The following is a 19,367-nucleotide window of genomic DNA, read 5'->3' on the forward strand; positions in this document are numbered from 1 at the left end:
AGGACCTCCAGGGGAGGTCAGCTTTTTTTTTTAACGAATTTTTAAATGGAGGATAATTGCTTTATTTTTTATTGAAGTATAGTTGATTTACAGAGGCCGACTTTAAAAATTTTTTAAGTGTTAGATAGATTCAGGGTTCCAGACTGGGCCTTGAGAACCAAACCCATGCTGTCCATGGGCCTTGGTTCCTGTGATTGCATCTAATCTCCCAGGTGTTCCATGAATGGATACAATCAGAGGGCTGTCTTTTGCTCGTTTGTGGTCTCTTGAGTGAGTGCTTGGTGGAGATAGCCTGAGAAAACCATTTTCTAGTATACCTGACTCAGCTTCTTTGGGCCTCAGTTTCCTCATCTCTGTAATGGACACAGTAACCATTTGGGCCTCATAAGACTGCTCCAGAAGTTAGTGAGTTGAAATAGGAGAGAGGCTGGCCCACTCTATTGGTGGTTACAGAGAGTGTCCAAGATTCCCCTGCATCCAGCGACTGTGGGCTGAACCCCCTGGCAGATCTCAGACTGCTAAGTAAGAGAGCTGCAGGGTCAGGTCAGGGTTAGCATGGGTGCTGGAGCCATGCGGTCTGGGTCCAAGCTACTGCCACCAACTAACTATGTAGCCTGGGGCAGGGCCCTTCCTGTCTCTGGACCTTGGTTTCCTCATCTTAAAATGGGGATAATAGTACTGCCCGCTCCCTATGGCTTTTTGTGAAGATGAGCTGACATGGGTCATGTCTGGCACACAGCAAGTACTCAGTGAGTGTGAGCTCTTAGGCGGAGACATGGAGGGCATGGGGTACAGAACTGGGGGTTGCCTTTCAGAAGAGCCAGAGGGAGGGACTTCCCTGGTGGTCCAGTGGTTAAGACAGCACTTCCACTGTAAGGGCTGCGGGTTTGATCCCTGGTCAGAGAACTAAGATCCCATATGTGACGTGATGGGGCAAAAAAAAAAAAAAAAAAGCTGTAGGCATTTCCACCACTAGAGAGGTGATATCTATGGGTCTGCTTTAGCCACCCTGGAAGCAGTGTATGTCCTTATCCTGACAAGGAGCTAGTGGGAGACACACAGACAGGAGCAGGAAGGTTTGGATTGGAGAGATGGAGGCTCTGGCAGAAAGTTCTTTTCCGCGCTGATTTCTCCGTGAAGGAGTAACCTCGTCTCCTAGGAAGCAGCCCTTCTGGCAGGAGAAACACCACACTGAAACCTGCAGGCGGGGGCACTTACATCCCCATGAGGTCTTTTTTTGGAAGCACAGAGCCCTAACCACTGGACCACCAGGGAAGTCCCCCCCCCCGCCGCCCATGGCGTCTTGATCCCTAACAAGAATCCAGACATGTCCCCTCTATGTTCTAACTCACTCACGGGTTCTTTTTTGTTGGCCTGCCTGCTGCAGAGAGAACCAGGGCTCCGGGGTCCCTGTGTCGGGCCCCAACCTGTCGACCACGCGGCCGATCCAGCAGGACCTGGGCCGCCAAGACCCCCCGCTGGCCGAGGATATCGACAACATGAAGAACAACAAACTGGCCACCGCGGAGTCAGCCAGCCCCCACGACAGTCTCAGCCACGCTGGCCTGTCCCAGAGCCCAGCCAAGATGGGGAACAGCACGGACCCTGGCCCCACGCCGGCCCCCACCACCATGGCCGCCAACCCCCAGAACGCCGCCAGCCGCCGGACAGCCAACAACCCGGGGAACCCCTCCAACCCCGGCCCCCCCAAGACCCCTGAGAACAGCCTTATCGTCACCAACCCCAGCAGCACCCAGGCCAACTCAGCTAAGACTGCCAGGAAACCTGACCACACCACGGTGGACATCCCGCCGGCCTGCCCACCCCCACTCAACCACACCATCATCCAAGGTATGAACCCCAGTCTCACACATCCCTGGGCAGGGGAGCCGGCCTCCTGGGCTTCCTCCCCAGAGGCGCAGCCAAGGGACTCCGGACAATGACTCCACCTCTCTGGCCTCAATTGCTTCCTCTGGAAAATGGGTAGAGACGTAGTTCCTGCCCCCACAGGGCCTGCTAGGAGAATTAAATGAGATAGTATGGAAATGATGCCTGGCAAGTACACAACAGGTTAGCAAATCTTCCTGTATCCCAAATTTCTACAGGGGAGCCAGGAAGCCCCCATATCTGAGGGGTCAGCAGATTCCTCTGATGGAAATTTGGGGGGAGTGAGATAATTCTCTAGGCCAGCGCCATCCAAAAGAAATGTGATGCAGGCCACCTGTGTAATTTTAAACGTTCTAGTAGCCATGTTAAAAAAGAAAAGGGAGGAAAAGAGAGGAAGCAGGGTGGGGGAAGAAGGAAGAAAGACATAAGTGATTTAAAACATAAAAAAGAGGGACTTCCCTGGCGGTCCAGTAGTTAAGAGTCTGTCTTCCAACACAGGTGGCAGAGGTTCGGTCCCTGGTCAAGGAACTGAGGCCCCACATGCCGCAGGGTGTGACAAAAATTTGAAAAAATAAAAAGAAGCAGATGAACTGAACTTTAATAATAAATTGTATTTAACCCCAAATGCTATTGATTTATATCCAAAGTATTAACATTTCCAAGTGTCAATAATGTTTTTTACATTATCGTTACATATATTTACATTCTTTTTCTCCTACTCAGTCTTGAAAATCTAGCATGTTTCACACTGCATACCGCAGTTTGGACTAGCCATGTTTCAAATGCTGGATAGTACAGGTCTAGGACCTTGAGGAATTGGCTGTTTTTCCTTTTCCCAAAACCTCCCACATGTAATACCACCATCTGAGAAATTTGGAAATTATCCAAACTGGAAATTTGGAAATTATCCCCTGGGTTTATTATTTTTAAGATGATAGCAGTAGCCCAATTCTATGCAAGAGCTGTCCATAAGTTTACCCTGTAAATCCTTGCCACAGTCATATAAGGTAAATCTTGTCACTGTGCCCATTTCATAGATGAAAAAACTGAGGCTCCGTAAGGTTCAGCCTATCCATAGACCCATAGCGCAACTAGACTGCAGGATCAGTGCTCAGGAGGGTGGCGGCTCACCTCAGTCAGGAGAGGAGTGTTAATGGGGGGAATCCTGCATTTTGACTATGGGAGGGGCTCAGTATTCCCGTCTGTAAAGTGGGGCTTTGGGGACTCACCCTGCCTGCCTCCAAGTGACAGTATAAAGGTCATCAGGGCCTGAGGACAGGTCTGTATTAATATCCGGTAAAGGTCACAGCAGACCCAAGGCTATAGAGTGAATGAGAGCCAGCCCTCTGGGGCCAACCTGCCCAGGTTCAAATTACAGCTTTGCCACTTCCCAGCCGTGTGACCTTAAGCAAGTCTCTTCACCTCTCTGTGCCTTACTTTCCTCATCTGTAAAGTGGGGATCATAAAGTACCAACCTCATAGGGTCAAGTGAGGATTCAATGGCATAATAGGGTGCCTGGCACATAGTAGACACTTTGTGTCAGCTGCTTATTGCCTGCTTTGGGCATTAGGCAGGAGATCAGAGGTGGGAAACCGTGGAGGGAGCCCTGTGTTGGTTCTTGTCCCAACAGTGAACAAAAACGCCAACCCAGACCCACTGCCAAAAAAGGAGGAAGAGAAGAAAGAGGAGGAGGAAGACGACCCTGGGGAAGACGGCCCCAAGCCCATGCCCCCCTACAGTTCCATGTTTATCCTCTCTACGACCAACCCGTGAGTATGGCCCATGGCCAGGGCAGGGGCCCAGGGCTCCCACTGGGGCAGTGAAAGTCAGGCCAGAGGGCAGACCCAGACAAAGGGTAACGGGGGAGAGTCACCTCTAAGACCATTAGTCCATAAAGAACTTTTGAGCAATTAAAAAATGATGTCCCTTTCTTAAGTCGTATAAGATAGAAACTTATCATAAAGTACTTATTTCAAAAAACTGATTCCGACTGGTTTGTTGGAAAAAACCCCCTCTTGCCACCAGCTAGAAAATCATTATCATAAATACCCAAATCTACACCGTCTGTGCTGTGAGAGGTGTCCTGTAGAAATGGCTGCTTTGTACAGTGCACAACATTTACAACCGTACATGACAGCCCTGGTTCCTGAGCTCTGCTCCTAACTTACGCTCCACGAGGGTTTGGATTCTGGGTAGATGGTCTTTGAGTTCCATGGCCCTTTGTCTTGGGAGGGCCTTGAGGAGGCCAGATTATTTAGGGGAGAAATTTACCACATCTATGTCTTGCTGGCTCAAAGGTTGTTTTGGAATTGCATTTTTCTAAACAGTGTTTCTTGAAACTCTGGTCCCTCAAAATGCTTCTTGACACCAAGAAGAATCACGTCAAATAAGCTGCAGGGGAAACGGCTTTCTCTAACCTGCCTCTAGGAGACTCAGCCTGTGTGTTTACTTTTTTATTTGGTTGCCATTTTCTATTTTAATAAAGAAATTCTTATCTGGCACTCAGGACCAGCCATGGTTCTGAATGCTTTACAAAGAAAACTTTCTCATAATAACCCTATAGGGGTTGGCACTCTGCTTATCCCCATTTGACAGATGAAGAAACTGAGGTCCGGAGAGATAAAATCACCTGCCTAAAGTCAAACAGCAAGCAAGTGGGAGAGCCCAGACAGAGTGACTCCAACATCCCTATTCATACAATCTCATGATATTTTTATCATTATTAATCTACTTAAGTTAATTATCTCATTATTGTCTCATTAGTGTATTAAAGGCACTGATAAGGCCTGCAATTCATAATTTAAGTAACTAACTTTTGGGAGCCCCTACCATGTACCAGGCATATATTAACTCTTTTGATCCTCACATTCTTATTAGTTAGACATGATTATTATGGTCATTTCACTGATGAGGACACTGAGGTACAATAACTTGCCTAAGGTCACTCAACTAATTAAAAAAAAAAAAAAAAGAAATCTACTTAACCCAGAATTTCCCAGTTTGGTTTGACTATATGACATTTTATGCATAGAAAGCTTTTTCATCTCCTACAGATTCAAGGACAGTATTCAACTCAGTCTGTGAGTTAAGATGTTCCAGGAGGGTGGTTTGGAAGTGATAGGAACTTATAAACAGAGGTGGGAATTATCTTCCCCGGCAGAGGGCTCCCCTGCTCCCCCCAGGGGTAGGAGCCTGATACTCTGCTGGGTGTGGGACCATGGGAGTTAGAGATCTCAGATAGTGGTAAGTGACGTGAGGAGGCGACAGAACACAAGGGCTCAGGAGCCTGTGCCTGAGCGGGCCTCTGCGCGTCTACCTGTCCTCAACAGCCTTCGCCGCCTGTGCCATTACATCCTGAACCTGCGCTACTTTGAGATGTGCATTCTCATGGTCATCGCCATGAGCAGCATCGCCCTGGCGGCCGAGGATCCTGTTCAGCCCAATGCACCGCGAAACAATGTGAGTCTCACCCAGCAGGCTCCTTCCCAGCCCAGCTCCTCTGTCAGTGTCTCTTGCCTTGTGAAAAGCTGATAGCTGGGGTGGAAGGAATGTTAGGGTCAGCCTTGGGCACAGCCCCCGTGGCCACTGGTTGGGAGGGGAGGCCCTGATTCTGGGCTTGATGAAGGATGTTCCTTGAGACAGTGATTCTGTGTGCCCGGTGGCGAAGAGATGGCCCAAGAGTGGCTGGGGCTGGAAACTGCTGGAATCTCTGGTGAGGAGAGTGAGGCTGGCAGGCTGTGGAAGGGCACAAGCTCTGCATGGGATGTGGGGGAGTCCGAAGGCAGAGGGTGCTCCAGCGGTATCCCCTGTGCAGCCAGGTCTCACCAAACAGACTTTTTCATTCTGACTCGGAGCTTTGAAAGAAAGGATTGTTTTGACTCAAAAAAAGTGAAAGTGTTAGTCTCTCAGAGGTGTCCAGCTCTCTGCAACCCCGTGGACTGTAGCCTGCCAGGTTCCTCTGTTTATGGGATTCTCCAGGCAAGAATACTGGAGTGGGGTGCCAGTCCTTTCTCCAGGGATCTTCCTGAACCAGGGATCGAATCCACGTTTCCAACATTGCGGGCCGGTTCTTTACCATCTGAGCCACCAGGAAAGCCCTTTGACTCAGTCACAACCTAAACTTTTAGTTAGGCGCAGCCTAAACTTTGAGATTTTAGCAGGCTAAGAGCACTAAAAAACTCTCCTTTGGGGGCTCAGGGTCTGCTAACAGCCCCCGCCCACTGAGCACTTGCCGAGTTTCAGGCACAACCCCAGATGCTAGGAGTATCCCCATCGGACAGATGAAGAAACTGAGGCTCAGAGAGGTTAAGTGACCTGTCTGGGCTCACACAGCAGAATTCCAATTCTGCCCACCCTATGCTTCCCTCAGTGGTCTCCATATCAAGCGCTTCCTGTGTGCCTGTCCCTGCTTGAGTCCTGCCTAGCAGAACTGAGTGTGGTTGAGAGGAGAAACCAAGGCACCGGCAGGCCAGGAGGTGACAGGGGCAGCACTGGCGGCTGTACCATCTTCCCAGCTCCTCTCTCTACGCCCATCACACCCCACACACAGGAACCATTTTCCACTGGGAGCCAGGCCCGCCGCCCTCGCTAAGTAGGTTAGGAGCCTTGGCGAGGCTGGCAAGTCCCGTAAATCAAGCCCGTCTGCAGCTTACTTTGCACTTTCCCTGTCTTCGCTGGCCTGGCAAGCCCCTTGGGGACCTGATAGGGGAGATGGAAGGAAATAATTAGAACAAGGCTCCCAGAGGAACCTGGTACCAGGGCAGGGCTGAAGCTGCACTCTGTTATCTCCTGATGCCCACTTCCCCCACCCCCCAGGACCCAGGGAGCCAGGCTCGTGGAGGGGGTGTCCCAAGAGAGGTCAACAAACCCCCTGTCGACTCTAGGAGACTGGAGCAGGCTTCATCTCTGGCAGGGAGAGGATGGGCAAAGGGGGTCCAAGGGAACCCCTGAGCTCCTGGGGCTGAAGAGAACCCTGACAGGGCTAGGAGCAGCCCCCCGTGGAGCATTTGCAAAGTTCTGGCTCCCCCACCCCTGCCCCATCACTCCATCTCCCAGTTGAAGCATCTCTCCCCAAAGCCCTCCCTCTTCCGGGCTTCCCTGGTGGTCCAGGGGATAAGATTCCACACTTCCATTGCAGGGGGTGTAGATTTGATCTTTGGAGAATTGAAATCCCACATGCCCCATGGCACAGCCAAAAAAAATTTTTTAAGCCCTCCCTCTTCAAGTGCATGGTGGCCCCTTATTGGCAGCTGACACCCTGGGACCCCTCCCTGAGTTCTCTTCATTAGCTGATCTGGAACAGGCCTCAGAAAAATGAACAGAACACATACAATCCATTCATTTATCAAGGATTTTAAAGTGCACACACCCATGTAAGCACCACCCAAGGCAAGAAGTATTAATAGAACAAAACAGACCTCAACCACAGGCACCTCTTCGATTCGTCCTTCCCTGTGAAGCTGGGTTCACAAGCAGGATCAAGGTCTGCAGACATGTTCAGGGGTCGTGAGCTGGAGCAGGCAAGGGTGTCGCTACTAGCATCAAGAGGGTAGGGATCAGGGACCGCGGTCACCCTGCAGTGCCCAGGGCAGCCCCGCCACAGAGAATAATCTGACCCCTATTGTCAACAGTATTTAGAAAGCCCTACCCTAGAGGTATCTGAACCCTTACTTCTGGAAAGAGCATTTCTTAGCTCCTCTCATTCTCCCAGCTACACGTGCATGTTTAAACAGTAGAATTGACTTCTTCCTGCTTCCAACACTGAGCAGATGGAATAATTCTGTGCGTCTGTTCTGTCACTCAACCTTGAGATGAGTTCTTATTTTCTCGGGTCATTCTCCTCCATTGCTGTGTCCATTGCTGTGTAATACTCCATTCTGCGGCACACTTTGTTCACCCGTCTTCTAGCTGACGTGTGTTTGGATTGTCTGCAGCTTAGAATGCTGTCACCATACCCCCTACTCCTGACGCGGGGCCCCTGGGCTTGACTCTCTCCAGGGTCTAAAACCGGAAATTGAGTTTCTGGATCATAGAATTTGCATATGGTCAGCCCCAATTTGCAGCCTGAATGTTTACTGAGTGAGGCAGCGACACACACCAGCAACGTACAAGGCTTTCACTGCTCCACAGTCTTGCCAGCACTTGTGCTGTTGGTTCTTTCATTTAGCCAGCCTCAATGAGTCTTATCAGGACTTTGATTTGTATTTCCCTATGATAAATGAGACGGAGAATTTTGGATTCCACTGAGTCACAGAAAATTGCCATTTGTAGAAGTCAAAAGGATCTACATATTAGGTATGGTTGACCCTAATTTACTGGCCTTTTGGTTTCCTCCTGCTCCATTCATTAAGTTCTCCAGAATTTGATTCATCTGACCACCTGGCCTACCTTTCTTTCCATTCGTTGCTTTATTTAGTAATTATTTAAGAAGCAACTACCATGTGCCAGGTGCTGAGCTAGACATCAAGGATTGACAGGGTGTACGGTAGTCCCTGCATTCCCAGAGCTCGCAGAACACCAGACCTTTATGCATGTTGTTTCAGCTGCCTGGTACACCTCAAATGCTCTCCCACCACCACCCCTTCACTCTTCCCAGAACCTACCAAGCCCTTGCACCTGCCACCCATCCCAGGAAGTCAGCTACCCTGGCCACTCCCGTCTCGGAGGGCCCTCCAAGCCCCACACATGAGGAGAATGAGAATGTGACCACACGGGTCGCAGAGCCCAGCTCCTGCAGGACCCAGTGTAGCCCCAGCCTCATGCATTCAGTCAGCAAGCATTTCTTGAGTATCTACTGTATGCCTGGCCCTGTGCTATAAGCTGGAGATAGCACAGGAACAGGCAGACATCCCTGCCCCCGTGAGGCTGACATTCAGGTGGGGGAGATGGACAGTGACGTTATTAATAACTATAACAAATAGTTTGCCAGGAAGTGATAAGTGCCAGGGGTGAGGGATGTGGGGGAAGGGGTAGACCTGGTAAGGAAGGTTGCAAGCTTCAGGAAAATGAGATTTAAATCAGGCGGTCAGGAATGTGATATTTGAGCCAAGCCATAAAGGAGGAGAGAGAGAATATCGGGTGGAACATGGGGAAGAGTATTCCAGGCCGACAAACCCGTACAAAGGCCCTGAGCTAAGACTATCCAGGGTGGCAGAAGCAGAGTGAGCCAGAAGAGAGTGGGACAAGGTGAGGGAAGGGAGGTGGCCGAACAGACTTTCACCCTGAGTAAGGTGGGAGCCACAGAGGGTTCTTGAGCAGAGAAGCGGGCAGTGATCTGACTTGTGTGCTCAGAGGCGCCCTCTGGTGGCCTGCTCAGTAATTAACAGCCCTCCCTACAAGTCGGATCTGAGGCCAGCCCCTCGGGTTACCGCGTGCTGGGCACTTTGCCAGCATCCTCATGCCACTCACCATCCCCACGCCAAGGTCACACAAGGGATGTGCTATGGTTTGGCCAGGAAAGAGGCCAGAGTGCAAGACATTGCCCGTTCAGAAACCGCTAGTACTTGGTCTTGTGTAGGGTAGCGGGGAGAGGGAGAATCAACCCACTCTGATGAGGGTATGGCTGTGTACTTGGGAGGAAATGGATGCCGCAGTGAGGTCGGTCCCCAGTGTCTGTCCTGGAGGCTAATCATGTTTAGGAAACTCTGTGCGGGAGCAGTTGCTCACCCAGGAGACCAGAAAGTCAGAGACACTGGGGAATCAGACTTGTTGCCGAAAGAGGTAAGAGTCTTTCCTGAACTTCCCTGAGGCCACCCTCTAGTCCATCTAGGGCTTTGGGCAAGTGAAAAAAGGCACCCTTCCCATTGGTGAGCAAACTATCCTTAACAATGATTTTGTTAGGACTTTGCTGCCATCTGCTGGACACTTTCATTCACAACATACAAATCTGCACCAAGACAGGGTGGGAGGGGCCCTTGTGCAGTGCAGGACCTGCCCCACTGTACATGGCTGCAGCATTTTCTCATGTGGGTGGAGACTCTGTCCCTTGGGGAGTTTGCTAGAGGCCACATACCCCAGTGGGCCATGGCTAGGTTCACGGGGGCTCTGCTGGAGCAAGCCAGTGATCCACTGCCCCCCTTGCTTCTATCCCCTGCAGGTGCTGCGATATTTTGACTACGTTTTTACAGGCGTCTTTACCTTTGAGATGGTGATCAAGGTGAGTGCCAGGGCTCCACAGGATTCTGCACTCTCAAGAATGCCACCTTGGTACAAGAGGCTCACCCCAGAGATTGGAAATGCTTGGTGTGTTTGAGGAACAGCGAGGAAGTTGATGTGGCTGAAAGTGAGAGAGGAGAGTAGGGAAAGGAGAGCAGGGAGATGAGAGCAGCGGTGACTGGGACGATTCAGGCAGGGACGTGGGGGCCACGGGACGGTCTTGGGCTTTTATCCCGAGTGAGGTGGGAGCCATGGAAAGGTCTGAGCAGAGGGACGTGACGACTCAGGTGTTCACAGGCACCCTCTAGCCTCCGTGGGAGGTCAGACTTGGAAGGAGGAGCAGGGTGGGAGGGGGGAGTAGGGGACCCAAGAGAACTGGGAGCAGATGATTGCTCTGGTCCAGGCAGGAGATGATGGGAACCAGTCAGGGTGGTGGAAGAGAAGGTGGTAAAAAGTGGGCAGATTATTGGAAGTTTTGGAAAGTAGAACCAATGAGGTTTGCTGATGGATCTGATGTGAGGTGAGGAGCCGGGGGGACCCTGACGTTTTGACCTAAGAACCAGCAAGTCAGAACTACCTTTCCCAAGGTGGGAAGCGGCTTTGAGCAGGGTCTTCTCGCTCCTCTCCCAGGTCCCCTGGCCTCTGACCCATCCCCTCAGGATGAGGGGGTCCCGGTGGCTACCATGCTTCCTCCTGTGGCCCCTCCACCAAGCCTAGAAGGGTAGATGCTGCTCCCCAGGGTGGAGATGAGGGATCAGAGCTCTGTCTCTTCCTCCTCAGATGATCGACCTGGGGCTCGTCCTGCACCAGGGTGCCTACTTCCGTGACCTCTGGAACATTCTCGACTTCATAGTGGTCAGTGGGGCCCTGGTGGCCTTTGCCTTCACGTAAGTCTCCTCTTGAGGACTCTGCTCACCACTTTGTCCCTCCACCCCCAACCCATTGGATCAGGGGACATGTTCTCGAGGTGTAGAGATGGGAATGGGGGACCCTGGGGTGGCAGGAGGCATCCGCATGCTACCAGGAAGAGCTTCAGTTGGCTTCTGCATGATGGCCACCTTGGAGGAAGAAGGAGAAGGGCCCCACCTTCTACCTCCTCACACAGCCATGCCACCAACCCCCTGCTATGCTGCTTTCTGTAGACTAGCCCCACCAGGACATCTCATTTTCCTTCTGTGCTACAAGCTCCGCTGTCTCTTTGGGGAGCCCCTAAAAAGACAATCAGGAAATGAATGTGCATGAGAAATTGGACCCCCACCCTCTGCCTGAAGGCCCTGTAATTCTAGGCCTGACGACTCCCCTCGTGTGTCTTGAACTTCTCCTGGCAGTCCTAGGACAGCCTGAAAGGCCGTGTCTCATCAGCCCACTCCAAGGTGGTACCCACATTGTGGGCAGCCATTCCGAAATAGCACCCAAGGGCTGAGAAGCCATTCCAAGATGGCGCCTAGGTTCTGGGCAACCATGTCAAAGTGGCACTTGAGTTCTGGGCAGTCATTCCAAGATGGCACCCAAAGGCTTAGTAGCCATTCCAAGATGGCGCCCAGGGTGGCAATTCCAAGATGGCATCTAAGGACTGAGGAGCCATAGCTCTTAGGGGTCCTGGGAGCAAACTTAGCAGTACATTCCTCAAGTCGTAGATGTTTGGGGTCAGAAAACCTAATCAGCTCCTAATCCAGAGGCAAGCCTTTTTACAGACCTTGTCTGTTTCCAGTCACAGTGGATCATTCCTAGAAAGGCGTCTCAAAAGGACTCAGCCCCACCTCACCCACATAATGAGAAGCCAGGGGCTTCCTCTGCGCCGCTGCCTCCTGGCCCCTCTCAGCAGGCCTGGAGGAGTCCTTGAATGGCCCCCGACCAAACAATGAGGGCTTGGCTTGTCAGGAGGCCAGCGTGGTGGCCCATTTCCAATTTAAGGGCTAAAGTGGGCCACTCCTGGGACCACAATGAGGTCAAGTTGTGTCAGAAGAGCTAGAAATCTCCAGAGTTTCTGAACACCTCTGAGCTGGTGGAGATGTACCGTGAAAGGAGGCTGAATGTATTTCTGAGTCCAGGCAGACTTTATCATCTACTTTCTCCTCCTCTTCCGGTCCACTCTCCTTCTACCCTCTCTCCTTTTCTTTCTCTTGTTTTCCTCCCTCCCTCCCTCCTCTCCCCTTTCTTCTCTCTCTCCCACTTTTTTAAGTATTTGAGTATTTGATCATCAGTGATAGCGACTGTCTTAAAAATTCAAGAAGTTTGGCTACACTATTATTAAGATGTCCTGTAGATTTAATAGTAATAATAGTCACAGTGAAGTGCACAGCAAATCAGAGGGGAAAGATTGCCACAAATAAAACAAGGCATCCATGGCCTTCATATATAAAAAGCAATTGCAAGTCAATAAGAAACACTGAACCTCAATGGTTAAGTTGAGTACAGGATTTAACATAGAAATTTCCCAGAATGCTGATTAATAAAAATGACCAAAAAAAAAAAAAAAAATTCAGCCCCATTGGAGTTAGATGTATAAAATATAAACAAGGTACAATTGGTTTCTTATCAAGTGAGCACAAATTTCTTCCCCCCAAAAAAGATTTTAAAAGGCAATACACTGTGTGTATGAGAATGTAATTAAATATGCTTCTCCCTCCATCCATCAGTTATTTGAGCAACTCCTACAAGGTCAGTTAGGAACCATGCTAGGTTCTGAGAAAGTTTCAATTCTGAAAAGCCTGGGGTGAATCCCTCTCAGATTCCCTTCCCTCCCTTGCTCCTGTTTCTGTCTTTCTCCCTCTTTCTCTTTGCCCCTTTTCTCTCTCCTTCCCTCTCTCTGACTCCCTCCCCTGCCCCCTTTCTCTCTCCCCCCAGCCCCTGCCTCCGCTGCCCCTCCCCCTCCTTTCTTCCCCTCCCCTCCCCCTCCCTAGCCTCCCCCATCCTTTCTTCCCTCTCCTTCTCCTCCCATCTCTTCTTATCCCTTCCATCCTCTCCCTTGCCTTGACCTTCTGCCTAACCTGGGCCACAGGGCCTGGAGAAGGCAGGCACTCCACCATTCACTCTGGCATCAAAGACCCAGTCCCCACCATGTTCCAACCTGGGGTGGTCTCCAAGACCAGGGAAGGCAAGTGCAGGGAGGCACCCCCTCCCACACTTCCTCCAGCCCTCCAGGATGACATCTGCTCAGCAGCTCCCAAGTCCCCCAGGGCTCAGGAAGAGACCACGTCCATCTCTACACATAGCCCCCCTACTTTGCCCGCTGTGGCCTGGCCTGGGTAGTGGGTTTCGCCCTCTGTCTTACACCCCTAGGTGTAGTACAGTAGAAGTAGTGTCTGCTACGCATCAATTCATCCTTGGAACTTTCCTTCCAGACCTCTGTGGGAGCCAACAAGTTTCATTGTCAAAGAGGGGGGCCCCCACCATTGCCCTGTCCCACCTTCATCCCCCATTTAACCTCGCAGTTTGGGAAACAAGCCTCTCAGTCATAAAACTTTTGCCATAATGGGCCTAGTTTCCCTGAAGCTACAATTAGACTCAATTTGAAGCAAACCTAATCTGCAAAAAACAAAATCATTTTTCCACCCAGAATCAATCAGCAAAAGGATTCTTTGTGTTTGCAAAAGAATCTGCCGCAGGGAGCTGATTTTGTGTTTTTAATTTTTTGAGTTTTCGCTTTAAATATAAAGTTATACAAGGGCATTCAAAATGAGCCTACAGCTCCCAGAAATCTGGCAGCATGTTTGCAGAGTCAACCTTTGAAACTGGTTTTATGAAGTTGCTACAGGCATAAAGCCAGCCAGTCCATGCCCTTGAAAATCCCTGTTTCAAATTGTTTTTTAAATTCCTGTTTGAGGAAAGGGTCTGGAAAGGGATTTCAGGTCATCCCTATGAGTCTCAGTGAACTTACATGTCTTGCAGGAACTGGGATGTGTACAATTTTGCCGGTGGGATCCTGACGAGTGTTAGGGACATTCTTGGGGTTTTAGAAGGGCTGACAACCGGGGAGCACCTTTATGTGATGGTCACAGGGATGGAATAGGTAGGCTCTGAGACCCCACCCCTGCCACACCCTCCCCACCTCACTGCCAAGAATCCATCTGGTCCTGCCACTCCCCCTCCAGGGCAGGGCTACAGGCCAGGCACAGCTGGTGGAGTGCCTTGACCTAGCAACTCCCGCATGCCTGAGGCCATTCCACCAGAGAAGGAGCCGTCAAGCTGCTATTCCTTTCCCCAGGAAAGTTTCAGAGTCCTCCCTTTGGCTTCAGGTTCCTGGCCTCTCTTACCTGAGAAGGTCTCTGGCCCTACAAGGCCTTTCCTTGTTACCTGGTAGATGTCATATTGGCAGGAGTAAGGGATGCTCTGAGAGCCTCCACTTGAGTGCCCAGTCCCAGAGTCCTTTGCTTCCTTTCTTTCTGTTCCTTTAATTCACGTTTTTTGTCCTGTGTCCCTGTTTCCTCATAGACAAAGCTGCGGTCCCCAGCAAGTATGAAATAAACCTGATTGTTTTTTAAAAAGGTTCCTGCAAGCCTGTTTGCTTTCTCTCAATGTCCAAGTCCCTGAACCTCTCTGTGCCTCAGTTTCCCCATAAATTTGAGACACTTGACTGGACAATAATGATAGTAACAGCCTCCATTTACTTAATCTTCACAGCCCCATGCAAGAATTTCTCTTATTATTCCCGTTTTTGTACATGAGGAAACTGAAGCCCAGAGAGACTGTGGGGGGAAATGAGTCTAGCAAGATCACTAAGGGCTTAATGGCCCAGTGGTTGAGAATCCGCCTGCAGTGCAGGAGCCTCAGGAGACACAGGTTCAACCCCTGGGTTGGGAAGATGCCCTGGAGGAGGAGCTGGCAACCCACTCCAGCATTCTTGCCTGGAGAATCCCACGGACTGAGGAGCCTGGCAGGCTACAGTCTGTGGGTTCGCAAAGAGTTGGACATGACTGAGCAACTAAGCACGCAGGCAGGATCACCAAGGTTGAGTTCAACTGTCAGATTCAAGGTTGCCGCCCAACTCTCAGCCCTGAGTGTGGACGCTTTCACGAATCAGGAGGATGAGACCTGACAGCCTGGCCTGGCTGGGTTCCTTGAGTCTCCAGCAAGGCCTAGAAGTCCAGGGGAAGAGGCTGTGAGACTATTCCCTTCTTTGTTGAAAGGAATCTTGCTGTTCTGGCCTGTTGGGGTGGAGGCAAGGATTCTGCAGTGCTGTGATTGTGGCCCCGTCTGGGATATGGGAAGATGATCCCTGTGGTCTTCCGAAGGATGTGTCAAAGCTCTCGTGTTGGTTTCTACCCCTCCTGCACCTCCCCCAAATATCCGTGTGTGTGCGCGTGTGTGTGTGTGTGTCCTGCTCCATCCACTGACTGTGTGCCGTGTCCATGCGACCACCATTAACACACCATTTCATGAGTCACCACACATGACATCACGCTCTGTGCCCATGCATCGGGGTGGCCAACTGCCACTTCTCAGCAGCTGGGGGCTCGTGGTCCTGCCTCGCTGCCAAGAGTCCATCTGGAGCTGCCACTCCTCCTGCAAAGCAGGCCAGCACGGCTGGCAGAGCACCTGGGTCAAGCCACTCCTGCATGCTCAGGAGCCCAACTGCAAGGAAGCCAAAGGAGGAAGCCATTTTTTTTTAAATTATCCTCCTCAAAACAGGCCCTACCTTTGAAGGCATTCTTTTGTGTGTGTATAATGAAATGGAAAGAAATAGAAGATTAGAGTGCAAGATACACAAACCTGGGTTTGAAGCTCAGTCTGTCTCTTGCTGGCTGTGTGACTCTGGATGAATCACTTTCCCTCTCTAAGTCTCAGCTGCCTCATCTGGAAAATGGGTGTAATGGTACCACCCTCCCACAGGCAGACACAGTGACATTCAGAAGACTCCCATATTACACCTTATGTCATCCATCAGATTGAGCAGAAATCACTGTTGTTGAAACATTTCTCCAGGGACTTCCCTGATAGTCCAGTGGTTAAGATTCCAAGCTTCCACTGCAGGGGGCATGGGAACTATAATCCCACAAGCCATGGATTAATGATTTTAAAAGTTAAAAAATAAATTTGAGAAAACCTTCCTCAATAATCCAAAAAGGAGAGTCTATACCATTCTGTCTACGCACTAATTCCTAGATACACTGAGCTTTGAGCACTGCTGAGGTTTCATGATAAGGCAGCAGGAGGAGGAAGGCTCCAGTGGGAATATCTGTAGACATTAAACCATCATATTTTCAGAAACATCACCAATTTCAAAAGAGGGTGGGGCAGGTGGGAAATTCTGAAGAGTATCTGTCTGGCAGTTGCACTGTTCTGTGAATAATGGCATCAAGTTTCGTACACCTTGATCTCCAGTCATGGATGGAGGGTCGTAATAAGACTGAGCCTTGAGTCCAAAGACGAGTTGTGCAAGGGGCCACTGCCAGATGCAGAGAGGTTTCCCCAGGCCCACATTTTCCCAAAAGACTCTTGAGAGTCGCCCCTTAATTTCATCCCAAATTGGAACTCCTAGTGGCCTCCTCTCTTCTTCATAACTTAGGGAGTAAAGTCAGGGCCATAAATGTGTATCAAACCTCAGCATCCCCAAGGGCTGTTTCACAGATGAGGGCAATAATTAAGGGCAACTCAAAGCAGCTGGATTCTTTCCTCCTGCTTTGTGAATAGGTACTTCCTGTTTATCTGTTTGCTTTATTCCAACACTCCTCAAGTGTCCATTCATCCCGGCTGAAATCTATTAGAAAATTAGTTCAAAAACAAACACACAATAAATTAAAGGCAGTGCTGGGATTCAAACCCAGGTCTCCCCAGCTCCAAAGCTCATCCCCTTCAAGACATTTTAAAGGACTTCCTTGGCCGTCCAATGGTTGAGACTCCGTGCTTCCAATGCAACTAGAGTTGCTGGTTCGGTCCCTGATTGGGGAACTAAGATCCCACATGCAGCACAGAGTGGCCGGGGCAGGGAAAAAAAGATATTCTAAAGTCTTCCCGTCCCAGAAACCCTGGAGAAAAGGGTTTTTTCTCCAGCTCTTGGCAGTGACCTTCAGAGGCAAATTCGCCTTCGGTAGTTGATAACTTTGGCTGTCCTGCGACTTGAAAATTTGGCTTCCTCGGTGCTGTTTGGCAGTGCTGGGAGCCTGCCAAGGGCAGGGGTCGGAACGGAGGTCTTCCAGATGGAAGGATGGACACCATCCGGAGCTGCGGGCCCGAGGCGGCGCCTCCTGGTGCCCGGGCCGGGCAAGGGCGCGCTCGGCTGCGCGTGCGTGTGTGTGCGTGTTCTGTGTTCTTTCTTCTGAGGCCGCTTACGACCTGTCTCTCCCTCCGACGCCACCTCACCAGGAGCAGCACACGGTAAAGTGCCTCTCTCTCTCTCATTCTGTCTTGTTCTCTATGCCCTGACGCAGCCGTGTTGGTTCTGGGCCTGTTTCCGTACCTTCGTGTCATTGCTGCCGTCCTGTCGCTTGCAGTGACCAGAGCCCCTCAGCCTACTCCCCAGGGAGCCTGAGCCTGCAGGGGTCTTGGCCACTGCCTGTCACCATGACCCACCGTTTAGCCCACTTCTTGGCAGAGAATGTAACGGGCATGGAGGGCGCTCTCCCCATGATCTGACTTCAGTAGGGGAGACAAGCCGGATGCGTGGTTATCGGGGGAATGAATGTCTAACTTCCCAGGTGGGAGAAGCGTGGACATTCCAAACAATGAGGGCTTGCGCTTTAAGAGGATAACTCCCCTCCTCCAGGAACATCTACAGTCTCAACAAAATGATTCGAAAATCTGGTTGTTTTCTGTGAGAATACCTTGATCAAGCCTTTCCTGCATGCTCAGGAACCAAACTGCCGGGAACACTCTCCTTGGTGTCTCAACAAAGAGGATTATTTCAGCCTCTCCCAAGGGAGATGTGCCTCCTGGGAGAGAGACATCCCCACAATGGCCACAGAGTCCTTTTTAGATGAGTAGATGTGCCCCAGGAGGTGTGTTCCCAAATGTCAGCAGTTTGGTACATCAAGATTTTAGCCAAATTCGATGCTGATGTACGGCAGAAACCAACACAACATCGTAAAGCAGTTATCCTCCAATTACAAATAAATTTTAAGAAAAGAAAAAAAAATTGTTAGCCAGTTCTGCATACAACCTAGATGTCCACTTGCTTGACTTTTTCCCCACCAACATAGAGTCTGAGCTTCATTGCAGTTTGCTAGAAGACCTCATGTCATCCCCATACAACCAGTATCGTTGACCTCAGATAGAATGGCAACTGTATAAGTGAATTCAACAGAAGTGAAACAGTTGTATTGCAAGCTGCTGCATTCAAGCTAGGTTCTTTGTTGAAAGTGAGATTAGGGAGTGCTAAGAAGACATTAGCACCCCACTCCAGTACTCTTGCCTGGCAAATCACATGGGCGGAGGGGCCTGGTAGGCTGCAGTCCATGGGGTCGCTAGGAGTCAGACGTGACTGAGCGACTTCACTTTCACTTTCCACTTTCATGCATTGGAGAAGGAAATGGCAAACCACTCCAGTGTTCTTGCCTGGAGAATCCCAGGGACGGGGGAGCCTGGTGGGCTGCCGTCTCTGGGGTCGCACAGAGTCAGACACAACTGAAGCGACTTAGCAGCAGCAGCAAGAAGACATTAAGGAAATCCCTGGTGGCTCAGAGATAAAGAATCCGTGTGCCAGTACAGGAGACTCAGGTTTGATCCCTGAGCCAGGAAGGTCTCCTGGAGTAGGAAATGGCAACCCACTGCAGTATTCTTGCCTGGAAAATCCAATGGACAGAGACGCCTTGCTGGCTACAGTCCATGGGGTTGCAATGAGTCAGACATGTGTTAGCGCGTACACCACCACCACCAGGGAGGCATTAGACACGTATGAACACTTACCAGAGATTTCCTCTCTGACCAAAGCAGAGAGCCTGGAAGATAACTTGAAGAAGACATAGCTGTTTCCCTGTGCAATCCTGTTACTTGTGTCTGGGTTCTGCCTAAAAGCATCTCAGCAACTCTCCTGATGTGTCTCGTACTTTGGGGACACAGCTTTGAGATCATAAAGACGACTTCAGTTTAGATAAAGAAAAAAAGCGTACTCAGACTGCTGAGTCCTGGAGCATGCCTGTGCCTGACAGGTTAAAGTCCAATTCTCTTTTTCTCTGAAAAGTGAGAGAAAGGAACCCTTAAAAAAAAAAGTCATTGAAAATTATTTTGCACCTGGATAGACAGGCACAGCATGGAGGATGTCTCTGAGGCAGCTCTATTCATGACCCAAAAGGTGACTGTAGGCAGGTGTTTGCTCACTGGTCCCCAAAGAACTCCAATCTGGATCCATTCACATGTGTCCTGAAACTACACACCAGGCATGTGCTGG

The 19,367-nt window shown here is 50.4% G+C and overlaps 1 protein-coding gene across 1 annotated transcript in view; it reads left to right on the forward strand.

The window, feature by feature from the left end:
• The window catches only part of CACNA1A (calcium voltage-gated channel subunit alpha1 A), a 343,443-nt gene that overhangs the window by 269,831 nt on the left and 54,245 nt on the right, over positions 1-19,367 (forward strand). Inside the window, exons 21-25 of the mRNA XM_052643195.1 lie at positions 1,388-1,851; positions 3,519-3,657; positions 5,218-5,347; positions 9,984-10,043; positions 10,823-10,929. Of these exons, the coding sequence (XP_052499155.1) occupies positions 1,388-1,851; positions 3,519-3,657; positions 5,218-5,347; positions 9,984-10,043; positions 10,823-10,929 (900 nt within the window). The remainder of the gene's footprint in view (positions 1-1,387; positions 1,852-3,518; positions 3,658-5,217; positions 5,348-9,983; positions 10,044-10,822; positions 10,930-19,367) is intronic.

The sequence above is a fragment of the Budorcas taxicolor genome, chromosome 7 (genome assembly GCF_023091745.1).
Source record: "Budorcas taxicolor isolate Tak-1 chromosome 7, Takin1.1, whole genome shotgun sequence".
NCBI lineage: Eukaryota > Metazoa > Chordata > Mammalia > Artiodactyla > Bovidae > Budorcas > Budorcas taxicolor.